Here is a 13656-nt window from a genome sequence, read left to right as displayed (position 1 = left end):
ATAAGTGTATAGAGGCCCATTTCCAGCAACTATCACTCCAGTGTTCTAATGGTACAATGTGTTTGCTCATTGGCTCAGAAGGCTAATTGATGATTAGAAAACCCTTGTGCAATCATGTTCACACATCTGAAAACAGTTTAGCTCGTTACAGAAGCTACAAAACTGACCTTCCTTTGAGCAGATTGAGTTTCTGGAGCATCACATTTGTGGGGTCAATTAAACGCTCAAAATGGCCAGAAAAAGAGAACTTTCACCTGAAACTCGACAGTCTATTCTTGTTCTTAGAAATGAAGGCTATTCCACAAAATTGTTTGGGTGACCCCAAACTTTTGAACGGTAGTGTAGGTTTGTTTTAAAAGTACTGAGCTGGATTGCTGTCCAATTTCGTTGTTTCCATACAATGACAATAAAGGTATTCTGATTTGGATTCTGATGGCAGCATGTAAAAAAGCCATTAAAAGGAAGTGGTTTAATCCAGAACTCCAGACACTGGATGACTTGTTCAAAATTAAGGACTAAAAAAAGTCTGAAATGCACAGAGTTCAATAATATGCGATAAGTGAAAGACTCTTGGATCACATGACGATGATAGTAATAATTGGACAATGTCACAATCGAGTGCTCTGCTCTTCGTTTGTTCATTCTCCTTTATGTTCTAAAAACTTTTAAAATGTCAAATAAAAATGAAAGATTTTAAAACATTTGCATTTAAATTGGTGCAGAAAAACCCCCGTAAGCAAAGTGCGTCTTAGTTCCAATGTGAAATTTACAGCCTGACAAACAGGACTTTGGCGGCGCTAACCGAGGAAACTGTGTCAGCTTCCAATTGAGACAGAAAAAGAGCAACAACAAAAAAAAAAAAGCTCTCCTGACAGCACGTAGAGTCAATCTGTCATGAAGAGTTACGCTCTGGCCAGAATATCCGCCAGCAGCGAGTCCTTAGACGTCAGCGCACAACAGGACTTTGGTAGCGACCAGGAAACTAATCCAGATGTGCGCGTCGCGGGCCTAGTCAGCACTCCCTACAGCGTCCGCCGGGACGCGGGTTTCAAAGCGTGCCAGCTATTGTTATTCTCTTCCAGTAAGCGTACGCAAACTGTTACCTTCCGAAGTGGCCGGCCCGCTCCGAGGTGGCTCTGCGCCAGGCGGAGTGGCCGGAGGGGACCGTGAAAAGGCCCGAAAGCTGCAAAACAAATTAGGCAAGGAGGCCTCGGCGTGCTCCCAGCGGGAGAACTCTGCTGGTTTTCTCCCTCAGTTGGTTCTGTCTGACAGTGGCTTGGATGTGGCGAGTGATTGATGCTTTGTAGATACTGGCCGGGCTTACACAAGCAGCCGTGGCGCTCGCTAACGGACCTTGACGGGGCCCGCTGAGCGTTGACGTCTGACCTGGGATGAACCCCGGCCCGCCTCCCTCCCCCCTAAGACAACCTGCACTTACGGGTCTGAAGATGTGGATGTCCTGGTTGCGGGTGATCAGGTGGGCGTTCTTGGCAGTGCACGTGGCCGTTTCCAGCTTGTCTCCTGTTAGCATCCACACCTTCACAAAAACAAACATTGTTTTGTTTTTTTTACTTCAGTGTTTCCCACACATTCATTTATTTGTGGCGGCCCGCCACGAAAAAATTACGTCCGCCACAAATAAAAAATAAAAAATATATATATATATTTTTTTTTTTGTCCTGTCCAGCTTCTCAGGCAAATCATATAGTTGATGTAGATGCCCATATAGGCTGTTCAGATTTACTTTACAAAAGAGAAGTGTAGGATACTTCTCTTGTTGCCTTATTTGTATTTGACCACTACTGTTTTCTGTTTATTTGTTACTGACTGTGGCAGGACACCTCTGCCTCTGTTTCACTTTATGTTGCTGGTAAATAATATGGTTGTAGTAGTAGGCTAAAGTTAAATTATTTAGTATGCACTAATTAAAGGGGCAGAGCTTTAAGAGACATTTTAGCTTTTATATTTTATAAGATATATTTTTTGTAAGAACCACAATTAATAAATATATTTCAGTGAATAACTTATTGTTCAAATCTGTATATAAATATGTACATAAAGTGTTGTAATTATATTGTAAAATGGATGGATGGATGGACGTTTAAAACAAAACTGTTATTATTAATTAGTAAGTATACATTTTTTGAGCCTTTTTAGAGAAAATCCTATCATTGTAGTAAATAATGCAAATTACTCGATGATGTCATGGTGACCACGCCCATAGCCACGCCCCCACCGCCACAGGTATCTTGGCAGTTTATGGGAAACACTGTACTTCAATAATGGTTGGGAGTGCATGAGAAAGTGGAAAGTCTATTTTACAACAGAGCAGCAACACAACCAATCTGCTGGGTCAGCATTAATAGCGCAGAAAAATTGATAGTAAACAACAGTATAAAAAAGTTCCCATCAACAGCAAGGTAGCAACATTTTACAGCGCATGCAGAGCTACATAAAGCTGCTGGACGCTGACTTTATTAGTAGATTGCACAGTACAGTACATATTCCGTACAATTGACCACTAAATGGTAACACCCAAATACTTTTTCAACTAGTTTAAGTCGGGGTCCACGTTAATCATTTCATGACCACTCATCATACTGGAGTTCATTTTTAAAAAATGACATACGGAGGTTGCCTACAGCCACAGCGTTTAATGCTATTTGTGTTTAGATGCTAATTATAGACGCCAGCTGTTATTTGCTTTTGGGACCCCGCATTCAGTAATTATACAGGACAGTTATTGAATAGAGGCACAATATGGAGCATTTGCTTATTTACTTATTAATTTCCTACTAAAAAATGATTTACCGGAGCCTGATCGTAGTAAATAATTTTTTTTGCAAAGTAGGAATTAGCAATTATCAATAGATATATTTTCAGCACATAAAAAAATTGACTACCACCGTCTAAATGCCGTTATTAACATTATGAGAGCCTTCTAAACATGTAACAACACACACACACAGTAACCTGAAAACTCTTTTAATCCAATACAGTACAGCCAATCAGTGGCCACGATACTGAACGGCACGCTCTGATTGGTTTGGTGTCATATTGTGGGCAATACCATACTTGCCAACCCTCCCGTTTTTAGCGGGAGACTCCCGGTATTCAGCGCCTCTCCCGATAACCTCCCGGCAGAAATTTTCTCCCGACAAACTCCCGGTATTCAACCGGAGCTGGAGGCCACGCCCCCTCCAGCTCAATGCGGACCTGAGTGGGGACAGCCTGTTCTCACGTCCGCTTTCCCACAATATAAACAGCTTGCCTCCCCAATGACGTCATAACATCTACGGCTTTTAGAGAGTAGAGTGCACAACTGCGCACACAACAAGGAGACGAAGCAGAAGAACGAGGAAGTTACAGACATGGCGACGCCGTCGACGAGCAAGATGAAGAAATACGCTTGCAAGTTCCAAAACGAATGGAAACAAGAATTTCAGTTCATCCAGGACAGTTCGAAGGGGAAGGGGTATGTTGCCTGTACATTTTGTATAACAGACTTCTCCATTGAACACAGTGGCCGAGTCATGAACGGAGGAGAAGTTAAACAGGACAATACTGCCATCTACTGGATAGCCCCCGGGACACTGAAATTCAAGTATTTATTTTATTTATATGTATAATAAAATAAATATATATACATATATATATATAGCTAGAATTCACTGAAAGTCAAGTATTTCATACATATATATATATATATATATATATATGAAATACTTGAGTTGGTGATTTCTAGCTGTAAATATACTCCCCTATTAACCACGCCCCCGCCCGACCGCGCCCCCCCACCTCCCGGTATCAGAGGTCTCAAGGTTGGCAAGTATGGCAATACTATTGTAGTAGTAATATTTTTAGTTTATTAATTAGCCATGTTTAGTTTACTTATGCTTAAAAATGCACAACTGAGGCCAAAAATATCCAAAATATGCTTGAAATTATTTATTTTTTTAAATTTGCGATAGAATGAAACTGCACACTTCCAAGCACGATGTGGTGAGGAATTGTACATTATATTATATTGAACAAAAATATAAACGCAACACTTTTGTTTCTGCCCACAATTTTCATGAGTTGAACTCAAAGATCTAAAACTTTTATTATATACACAAAAAAATCCTCTCATACATTGTTCACAAATCTGTTTCAATCAGTGTTAGTGAGCGCTTCCTCTTTGCCAAGATAATCCATCCCACCTGACAGGTGTGGCATATCAAGATGCTGACTAAACAGCATGATTATTACACAGGTGTGCCTTTAGGCTGCCCACTATAAAAGGCCACACTGAAATGTTCCGTTTTGCTTTATTGGGTGTCTGGGGTCAGTCAGTATCTGGTGTGACCACCATTTGCCTCACATCTCCTCCATAGAGTTGATCAGGGTGTTGATTGTGGCCTGTGGAATGTTGCTCCACTCCTCTTCAGTGACTGCGCCAAGTTGCTGGATGTTGGCAGGAACTGGAACACGCTGTTGTGTACGCCGATCCACAGCATCCCAAACACGCCGGGTGGCTGGTCTCAGTCGATCATTCCTGTACTTCCTGCATTTCAATCAATCTGCGGTTGTGAGGCCGGTTTGATGTACTGCCAAATTCTCTGAAACGCCTTTGGAGACGGTTTACGGTAGATAAATGAACGTTCAATTCATGGGCAACAGCTCTGGTGGACATTCCTGCAGTCAGCATGCCGACTGCACAATACCTCAAAATTTGCAACATCAGTGGCATTGTGATTTGGGATAAAACTGCACATTTCAGCGTGGCCTTTTATCGTGGGCAGCCTAAGGCACACTTGCAATAATCATGCCGTTTAATCAGCATCTTAATTTGCCACACCTGTGAGGTGGGATGGATTATCTTGGCAAGGAAGAAATGCTCACTAAAACAGATTTAGACAGATTTGTGAACAATATTTGAGATGAATAGGTCTTTTGTGTATACAGTAAAAGTTTTAGATCTTTGAGTTCAACTCATGAAAAACAGGAGCAAAAACAAAAGTGTTGTTCAGTGTACATATTATTATATCCCAAAGTAGATATTGTGAAGAATAACATTTTTGTAGCAATGTTTTTTTTAAGCTAAAGGAAATATCCAACTTTTTGTTTTTTTTACTTTTTTAATAAAATCACTAAAACAAGGGCATATTTCAAATATTATTTTAAGAAACCCCTGAATGATTTTTGTTTAAGATATAAACAGGAATTTATTATTATTATTTATGTGCTTTTTATTTTAATTACTTTTTATATTTGTAAAAAACAACAACACATAATTTAAATACATATCAGAAAAATATCCAAAAATCCAAAGTATATTTTTTGACTTTTTAAATAAAATTATTAAAACAAGGGTATACTTCAAATATTTTAAAAAACCCTGAATGATATAAACATGAACAAATATTATACATTTTATGCTTTATTATTATTATTTATGTGCTTTTTATTTTAATTATGTTTTATATTTCTAAAAAAAAAACACTACATAATTTAAATAAATATCAGAAAAATATAAAAAAAATCCAAAACATTTTTTTTACTTTAATAAAATTACTAAAACAAGGGTAAATTTCAAATATTATTTTAAAAACCCCTGAATGATTTTTGTTTCAGCGATAAACACGAAAAAAGATGATACATTTTGTGCATTTTTATTATTATTTATGTACTTGTTATTGTAATTACTTATTTTATTTTTAAAAGACAATAATTAAATAAATATCAAAAAATTATCCTAAAATCCAAAATATATATTTTTTCTTTTTAAATAAAATTACTAAAACATAAATGAATTTATTATTATTATTTATGTGCTTTTTATTTTAATTACTTTTTATATTTGTAAAAAAAACAACACATAATTTAAATACATATCAGAAAAATATCCAAAAATCCAAAGTATATGTTTTTACTTTTTAAATAAAATTACTAAAACAAGGGTATATTTCAAATATTTTAAAAAACCCTGAATGATTTTTGTTTCAGATATAAACATAAAAAAATATTATACATTTTATGCTTTATTATTATTATTTATGTGCTTTTTATTTTAATTATTTGTTATATTTCTAAAAAAAAACACTATATAATTTAAATAAATATCAGAAAAATATAAAAAAATCCAAAACATTTTTTTTACTTTAATAAAATGACTAAAACAAGGGCAAATTTCAAATATTATTTTAAAAACCCCTGAATGATTTTTGTTTCAGCGATAAACACGAAAAAAGATGATACATTTTGTGCATTTTTATTATTATTTATGTACTTGTTATTGTAATTACTTATTTAATTTTATTTTTAAAAGACAATAATTAAATAAATATCAAAAAAATATCCTAAAATCCAAAATATATATTTTTTCTTTTTAAATAAAATTACTAAGGGTATATTTCAAATATTATTTTAAAAACCCCTGAATGCTTTTCGTTTGTTTTTAAACACGAAAAAAGATTATACATTTTGTGCTTTATTATTATAATTTATGTTCTTCCTATTTTAATTACTTTTTATATTTGTAAAAAAAAAAACACAGTTTAAATAAATATAACAAAAATGGATTTGCAGTAAGAAAGGCCTTACTGATTATGAATAAGAACTCTGTGCAGTTGAGTAAATTAACACCATTGATTAAAAATGATTAAACTCTCATCTTGTGTTCTTTTCTCTACTAGATTTGGAACGGTCGTCCCACCTTGATGCCAGCATTGCGCAGGATCTCCAAGGTGGGTCTGACGTCGGCCTGCAGCTGGTCCTCCACGCCGGTCAAACACAGGAGCTCCATCTCCATCTCCAGACTCTCGATCACCGTGGCTACCTTGAGGGAGCGGTCGTGCACGCTGAGCTTGGCCTGGACGTAGCGTGCCTGGGGTGGGGAGTGAGGGGAGGTGTTAGAGAGACAGATTGGGAAGGATAAAGGGAATTTCTTGGCGTAGCAAGCAGGCTGCAGGAGAAGGAATGTCAGCCAGATGATGAGCAGACATCAAAAACACATGCTGATGAACTGGCAGGGAGCAGACATGCACAACCTCCATATGAAAAACAAACATTTTTACATCAACCTACAAGTTTGGGCCATCAAACGGCCGCCAAAGCCACTTCACTGAGTGTGTTCAGGCCCGCCTTTCTGGCGCTGCTGCTCCGGGGTCAATCGCAAATGAGATAACGCAAAAACAATCCGGTGGTGACTCATGCGGCAACACAAAGTGTATGTGTGTGTGACTCACTGTTGCCCACCAGCTCAAACACACACAATTACACGCTTCAGTGCATGGAGCCTGCGGGGGAGCCACCCCGCCCTTCTAGAACAATGTGTGGGGGCAGCAGGGCGTGGCGGGGCTTGGGTTCAAAGGTTAGTCTCGTCACCCAGCAGCAAACTTATTTAGTAGGACTGAACACCCTTTTATTAAAATGGCTTATTGTGTAGTTCCCATGGTAACAGGAAACTACCAATCCTGGTTGTGCTGGATAATTTCATATTTAGGTGCTCTTTAGTCATTTCATCATTCAGAGGAAGAAGCATGTGACTCAATTACAGCGCCCGCTAGTGGCCTGGCATGCACATTACAACCGCAAAGACAAATAGTTTCATTTGGATGAAGCCAGGGCTTTTATACCAAAACAAATTGTTCATTGTACTTTTTTCCCACTCTGGCGGTTAAAAAAAAGTGGTAGTCATCATGATAATTGGCATTCGGTGGTCACACCCTTCGGAGGCGGTACCTTGGGAAGCCATTTTGGGCTTGGCATAAAAATAGGCTCTAAAAAAAAAAAAAAATCCCTCTAAACCCAACATTTTACCGCAACTTTATTGAACATACGAGACAAAAACATCTTTGTCTAAATCAAGCAACTGTTCAAAACCTCGTCGGATGACCATTTTGAAATATCGACAACAACAAACTATATTTGAGCTCGGGAGATCACGGGGGAGTGAATGTAAGACCAGAGTGCAGGAAATAACCAATGCTGACAGAAAACAAAGCGTTGAGACTTGCCTCAAAATCCTGATACTGCTCCTCGGTCAGGGACTTCTTGGAGACCACCAGGACCCTCAGACCTTCTCTGGCCATGTTGCCACACTAAAAGAGAACAATGTACGTTAAATGAGGGTTAAAGAAAATACCGTAAACGCTCCAATTATCGCCTCTATTCAAGAAGATTAGTCTCCTGCAGTCACCAGGTGTGAGGTTTACAAATTAGCGCCAGGCCAAAAAACATTGGTAACTGCTGTGGCTGTAGGCAACCTACTGATAGGGGCACAGGGGGGGAAATGAAATTCTTATTTATAGAATCTGACTTAAAACATGTTTAAAAACGTTTTGTAGAGCACATACACACTTACAGTATTTCTCGGACTATAAGGCGCACTTAAAATCCTTTCATTTTATCAAAAATCGACAGTGCGCCTTATAACCCGGTGCGCCTATACCAAATAATTTAAAAAATGGGAGCCATTACCACCCTGCTTGACACTCAGCATCAAGGATTGGAATTGCGGGTTTAATCACCAAAAATGATTCCCGAGCGCAGCCACCGCTGCTGCTCACTGCTCCCCTCACCTCCCATGGGGTGACCAAGGGGGATTGGTCAAATGCAGAGAATAATTTCGCCACACCTCGTGTGTGTGTGACTATCATTGGTACTTTAACTTTAATGTACGGCATAATTCTGGTTGTGCTTACTGACCGCAAAGCTATTGGTGCAACGATTAGTGTGACCAGTAGATGGCAGTCACACATTAGAGATATGTGTAGACTGCAATATGATGGCAGTCACACATAAGAGATACGTGTAGACTGCAATATGATGGCAGTAAACGACACCAAAATTTTCAATGTTCCATTGAGAATAATTTAAAAACATTTTTTGTTTGTTTTTTTACATAAATAAATACAATCATGTGTGCTTACGGACTGTATCCCTGCAGACTGTATTGATCTATATTGATATATAATGTATATATTGTGTTTTTTATGTTGATTTCATTCAAAAAAAAAAAAAAACATTTTTTTTTTTTTTTTAATTTCTTGTGCGGCCCGGTGTGGGACCACTGATGTAGACCACAAGGAAGTCTTTTACATTTAGAAAATAATCATAATATGACTCCTTTAATGCGTCTTTTGTATGAAAAAAGACCTGAATAGACCCGCTCATCGGCGGTGCGCCTTATAATCCGGTGCGCCCTTTAATCCAGAAAATACGGTAGGTTTTTGTTTCGAAATCGTTCACTCCTACGACATCCCGTACAAGTTTTTATCTTTTTGCAGCTTTCCACTCACTCTTGCGCCGTCCCAATACTTTCCTCCAGTGTCCCACTAAGCCCTTGCTAATGTAAACTAATTGACGGTTTAAAATGTTCAAATGTGACTTAAAACATGGCTTGACCCTGGAACAGATGTAATTGGAATAACCTACAATTGAATCTTCAACTTCAAACCCTTGTTACATTAAAGGCCTACTGAAAGCCACTACTACCGACCACGCAGTCTGATAGTTTATACATCAATGATGAAATCTTAACATTGCAACACATGCCAATACGGCCGGCTTAACTTATAAAGTGCCATTTTAAATTTCCCGCTAAACTTCCGGTTGAAAAGGTCTATGTATGATGACGTATGCGCGTCATCAAACATCACGGAAGTATTCAGACACATTGTATCCAATACAAAAAGCTCGGTTTTCATCGCAAAATTCCACAGTATTCTGGACATCTGTGTTGGTGAATCTTTTGCAATTTGTTTAATGAACAATGGAGACTGCAAAGAAGAAAGCTGTAGGTGGGATCGGTGTATTAGCGGCTGGCTGCAGCAACACAACCAGGAGGACTTTGACTTGGATAGCAGACGCGTTATCCGACGCTAGCCGCCGACCGCACAGGTGATCGGGTGAAGTCCTTCGTCCTTCCGTCGATCGCTGGAACGCAGGTGAGCACGGGTGTTGATGAGCAGATGAGGGCTGGCTGGCGTAGGTGAATAGCTAATGTTTTTAGCATAGCTCTGCGAGGTCCCGTTGCTAAGTTAGCTTCAATGGCGTCGTTAGCAACAGCATTGTTAAGCTTCGCCAGGCTGGAAAGCATTAACCGTGTAGTTACAGGTCCATGGTTTAATAGTATTGTTGATTTTCTGTCTATCCTTCCAGTCAGGGGTTTATTTCTTTTGTTTCTATCTGCAGTTAAGCACGATGCTATCACGTTAGCTCCGTAGCTAAAGAGCTTCACCGATGTATTGTCGTGGAGATAAAAGTCACTGTGAATGTCCATTTCGCGTTCTCGACTCTCATTTTCAAGAGGATATAGTATCCGAGGTGGTTTGAAATACAAATCCGTGATCCACAATATAAAAAGGAGAGAGTGTGGAATCCAATGAGCCAGCTTGTACCTAAGTTACGGTCAGAGCGAAAAAAGATGCGTCCTGCACTGCACTCTAGTCCTTCACTCTCACGTTCCTCATCCACGAATCTTTCATCCTGGCTCAAATTAATGGGGTAATCGTCGCTTTCTCGGTCCGAATCTCTCTCGCTGCTGGTGTAAACAATGGGGAAATGTGAGGAGCCCTTCAACCTGTGACGTCACGCTACTTCCAGTACAGGCAAGGCTTTTTTTTATCAGCGACCAAAAGTTGCGAACTTTATCGTCGATGTTCTCTACTAAATCCTTTCAGCAAAAATATGGCAATATCGCGAAATGATCAAGTATGACACATAGAATGGATCTGCTATCCCTGTTTAAATTTAAAAAATTCATTTCAGTAGGCCTTTAAATGAGTTGAAAGCTTCTGTGAAAGGATTGCAGTCTACCTTGTCTGTATGCACGTGTCATATGAGCAAGTTTCAATGTTGTAAATTTGATGTTTTATGTGTTGTTTACTGTTTTTAATGTAACCTTGCTGCTGCCCTCTTGGCCAGGTCTCCCTTGGAAAAGAGATCTCTGATCTCAATGGGATTTTACCTGGTTAAATAAAGGCTGAATAAAATAACTTTAAAAAAAATAATATCCAATGGTTTGCGGCCAAGCTTTGAGGTTCCATTGTAAAAATAAAAAAAATGTAAAAAGCGAAAATTAAACAAATCATATACTTTTGAAATGTTCTTGTAATCAGACCATATTTCCGGTATATTAGATGGAATTTTTACCTGACATTCATTTCATTCATTCATTATTTATTTATTTCAGGCAATGACAAAGTACAAAGTTCACAACACATAATAATATAAATGAATATAGTGCAAAAGGTAATGTATAGTATGTAATGCATGATTGTCCAGTTTTGCCTGAAAGGGAGTGGGAAGAAGATAACTTAAGTGGGAAGAAGATAACTTAGTGGGAAGAAGATCATTTATATGTTTCGACTGTCATCTGCAGTCTTCTTCAGAAGGGTCACCTGACCACTGTGACGTGTTGCCTATCAGCTGTTTTTATAGGCGTGGCCAACCAGGCAGACCTGTCAAGTCTACCTGGTTGCCCCCCCCCCCCCCCCCCCCCCAAAAAATAGTGGGACACACGCATGGTCTTACAGACCACCTCAACAGTAGTGACAAGACTGGAAACATCAAATTCACACATGAAGAGGAAATAAACGGGACCATAACTTTTTTTGGACATGAAAATCCACCGCAAACATTACTGTTCATCGAAAACCGACACACACCGACCAATATTTACTCTGGACCTCCGAACATCCCACAGCACACAAACTATCAGTCGTGAGGACACTCTATGAACGGGCCAACATCATAACAGAAGAACAAGATAGAAAAAAAAAAGAAGAAAAACACATCAAAAATGCAGTCAAAAACTGCCAATATCCAACATGGGCCATGAAAGAAGGGGAACAACAAGTAAAAACCAGGGGCAGGGTTTGGTGGTAGCGGGGGGTGTATATTGTAGCGTCCCGGAAGAGTTAGTGCTGCGAGGGGTTCTGGGCATTTGTTCTGTTGTGTTTATGTTGTGTTACGGTGCGGATGTTCTCCCGAAATGTGTTTGTCATTCTTGTTTGGTGTGGGTTCACAGTGTGGCGCATATTTGTAACAGTGTTAAAGTTGTTTATACGGCCACCCTCAGTGTGACCTGTATGGCTGTTGATCAAGTATGCCTTGCATTCACTCATGTGTGTCTAAAAGCCGAATATATCATGTGACTGTTTGTATGGAGGAAAAGTGGACGTGGCGACAGGTTGTAGAGGACGCTAAAGGCAGTGCCTTTAAGGCACGCCCCCAATATTGTTGACCAGGTGGAAATCGGGAGAAATTCGGGAGAATGGTTGCCCTGGGAGATTTTAGGGAGGGGCACTGAAATTCGAGAGTCTCCCGGGAAAAACGGGAGGTTGAAACCGATACCGATAATTTCCGATATTACATTTTAAAGCATTTATCGGAAATCTCTCGTCATAACCTTACAATCCATTAGGGGAATAACAGAACCTATACAGCCCGTCATGAAAAAACACAAACTAAACACAACAAACCTCACCCAAAAACAGCACAGTTACTTGTACATCTGACGGACAAAATAGAACAAGACAAGAAATGCAATGTCATTTACGAAATCCCGTGTAAATCATGCAAAAAAAATCATACATCGGAGATACGGGGAGGGCATTCAACACAAGGAAGAATGTGAAAAAGAGACAACTGGAAGGTTTACAAGAAGCCTAAAACAAAAACCCGAACAGGAAATCTTATAATCAGCCATATCAGATCATTGCAAAATAAATAACCACACCATGGACCGGGACAACGGCAAAATCATCGGCATAGAAAGTAATGAATTCAAACAATGGATTAAGGAGGCGATCAAACTAAGGAAGCGGCCCAAGGAAACCATCGATCGGGACGGCGATGGCGTGGCGCGGTTGGGAGGGTTCCTGGTTCAATCCCCACCTTCTACCATCCTAGTCACGTCCGTTGTGTCCTTGAGCAAGACACTTCACCCTTGCTCTTGATGGGTCCTGGTTAGCACCTTGCATGGCAGCTCCCGCCATCAGTGTGTGAATAGGTGGATGTGGAAATAGTGTCAAAGCGCTTTGAGTACTTTAAAGGTAGAAAAGCGCTAAACAAGTATAACCCATTTACTATGGGTGTAATGGTACGTGTATTTGTATTGAACCGTTTCGGTACGGGGGTTCCGGTTCGGTTCGGAGGTGTACCGAACGAGTTTCCACACGGACATATTAAGTAGCGTAACGCACGTTGTGTGAACAATGCACACCGAGGCGCAACACACGGCATGCTAGCAGCTAACGGGCTACGATAGACTGACCATACGTCCTCTTTTCACCGGACATGTCCGCTTTTGCGGAACTGTCAGGGCGGAGTTTCTTAAATGCCTCAAATGTCCGGCATTTCGAGTTTGGGTTGCGTGTATTTTCAATGTACGTTCAGGGTTAAGAAGGGGTTAAAAACAAAACAAATTGTGCTGGCAGCAGCATTGGTGAGGGAGGGGCAGAGACAGAGAGAGCGAGAGAGTTATGATAAACGCGCATGTGTCGCCAGGCTCTGCTTTTTATCCATAGATTAATCACATTCAATTTTTTATTATCTATAGCAGGGGTGTCAAAAGTGTGCCCCGGAGGCCATTTGCAGCCCACAGCTAATGTTTTAAAGGCCCACGGCACATTCTAAAAATACTATTAAAATAAACAAAAACAAAAC

General features: G+C 39.6%; 1 protein-coding gene across 1 annotated transcript in view; it reads right to left on the bottom strand.

The window, feature by feature from the left end:
* Positions 1-13656, bottom strand: part of LOC133653331 (probable phospholipid-transporting ATPase IIA) — a 130372-nt gene that overhangs the window by 46939 nt on the left and 69777 nt on the right. The window contains exons 17-19 of the mRNA XM_062052499.1: positions 8001-8084; positions 6698-6868; positions 1439-1537 (exon numbers count right to left, since the gene is read on the bottom strand). Coding sequence (XP_061908483.1) covers positions 1439-1537; positions 6698-6868; positions 8001-8084 — 354 coding nt within the window. The remainder of the gene's footprint in view (positions 1-1438; positions 1538-6697; positions 6869-8000; positions 8085-13656) is intronic.

This window comes from Entelurus aequoreus, linkage group LG07 (genome assembly GCF_033978785.1).
Source record: "Entelurus aequoreus isolate RoL-2023_Sb linkage group LG07, RoL_Eaeq_v1.1, whole genome shotgun sequence".
Classification (NCBI taxonomy): domain Eukaryota; kingdom Metazoa; phylum Chordata; class Actinopteri; order Syngnathiformes; family Syngnathidae; genus Entelurus; species Entelurus aequoreus.
This window is presented reverse-complemented; position numbering and strand designations above follow the sequence as displayed.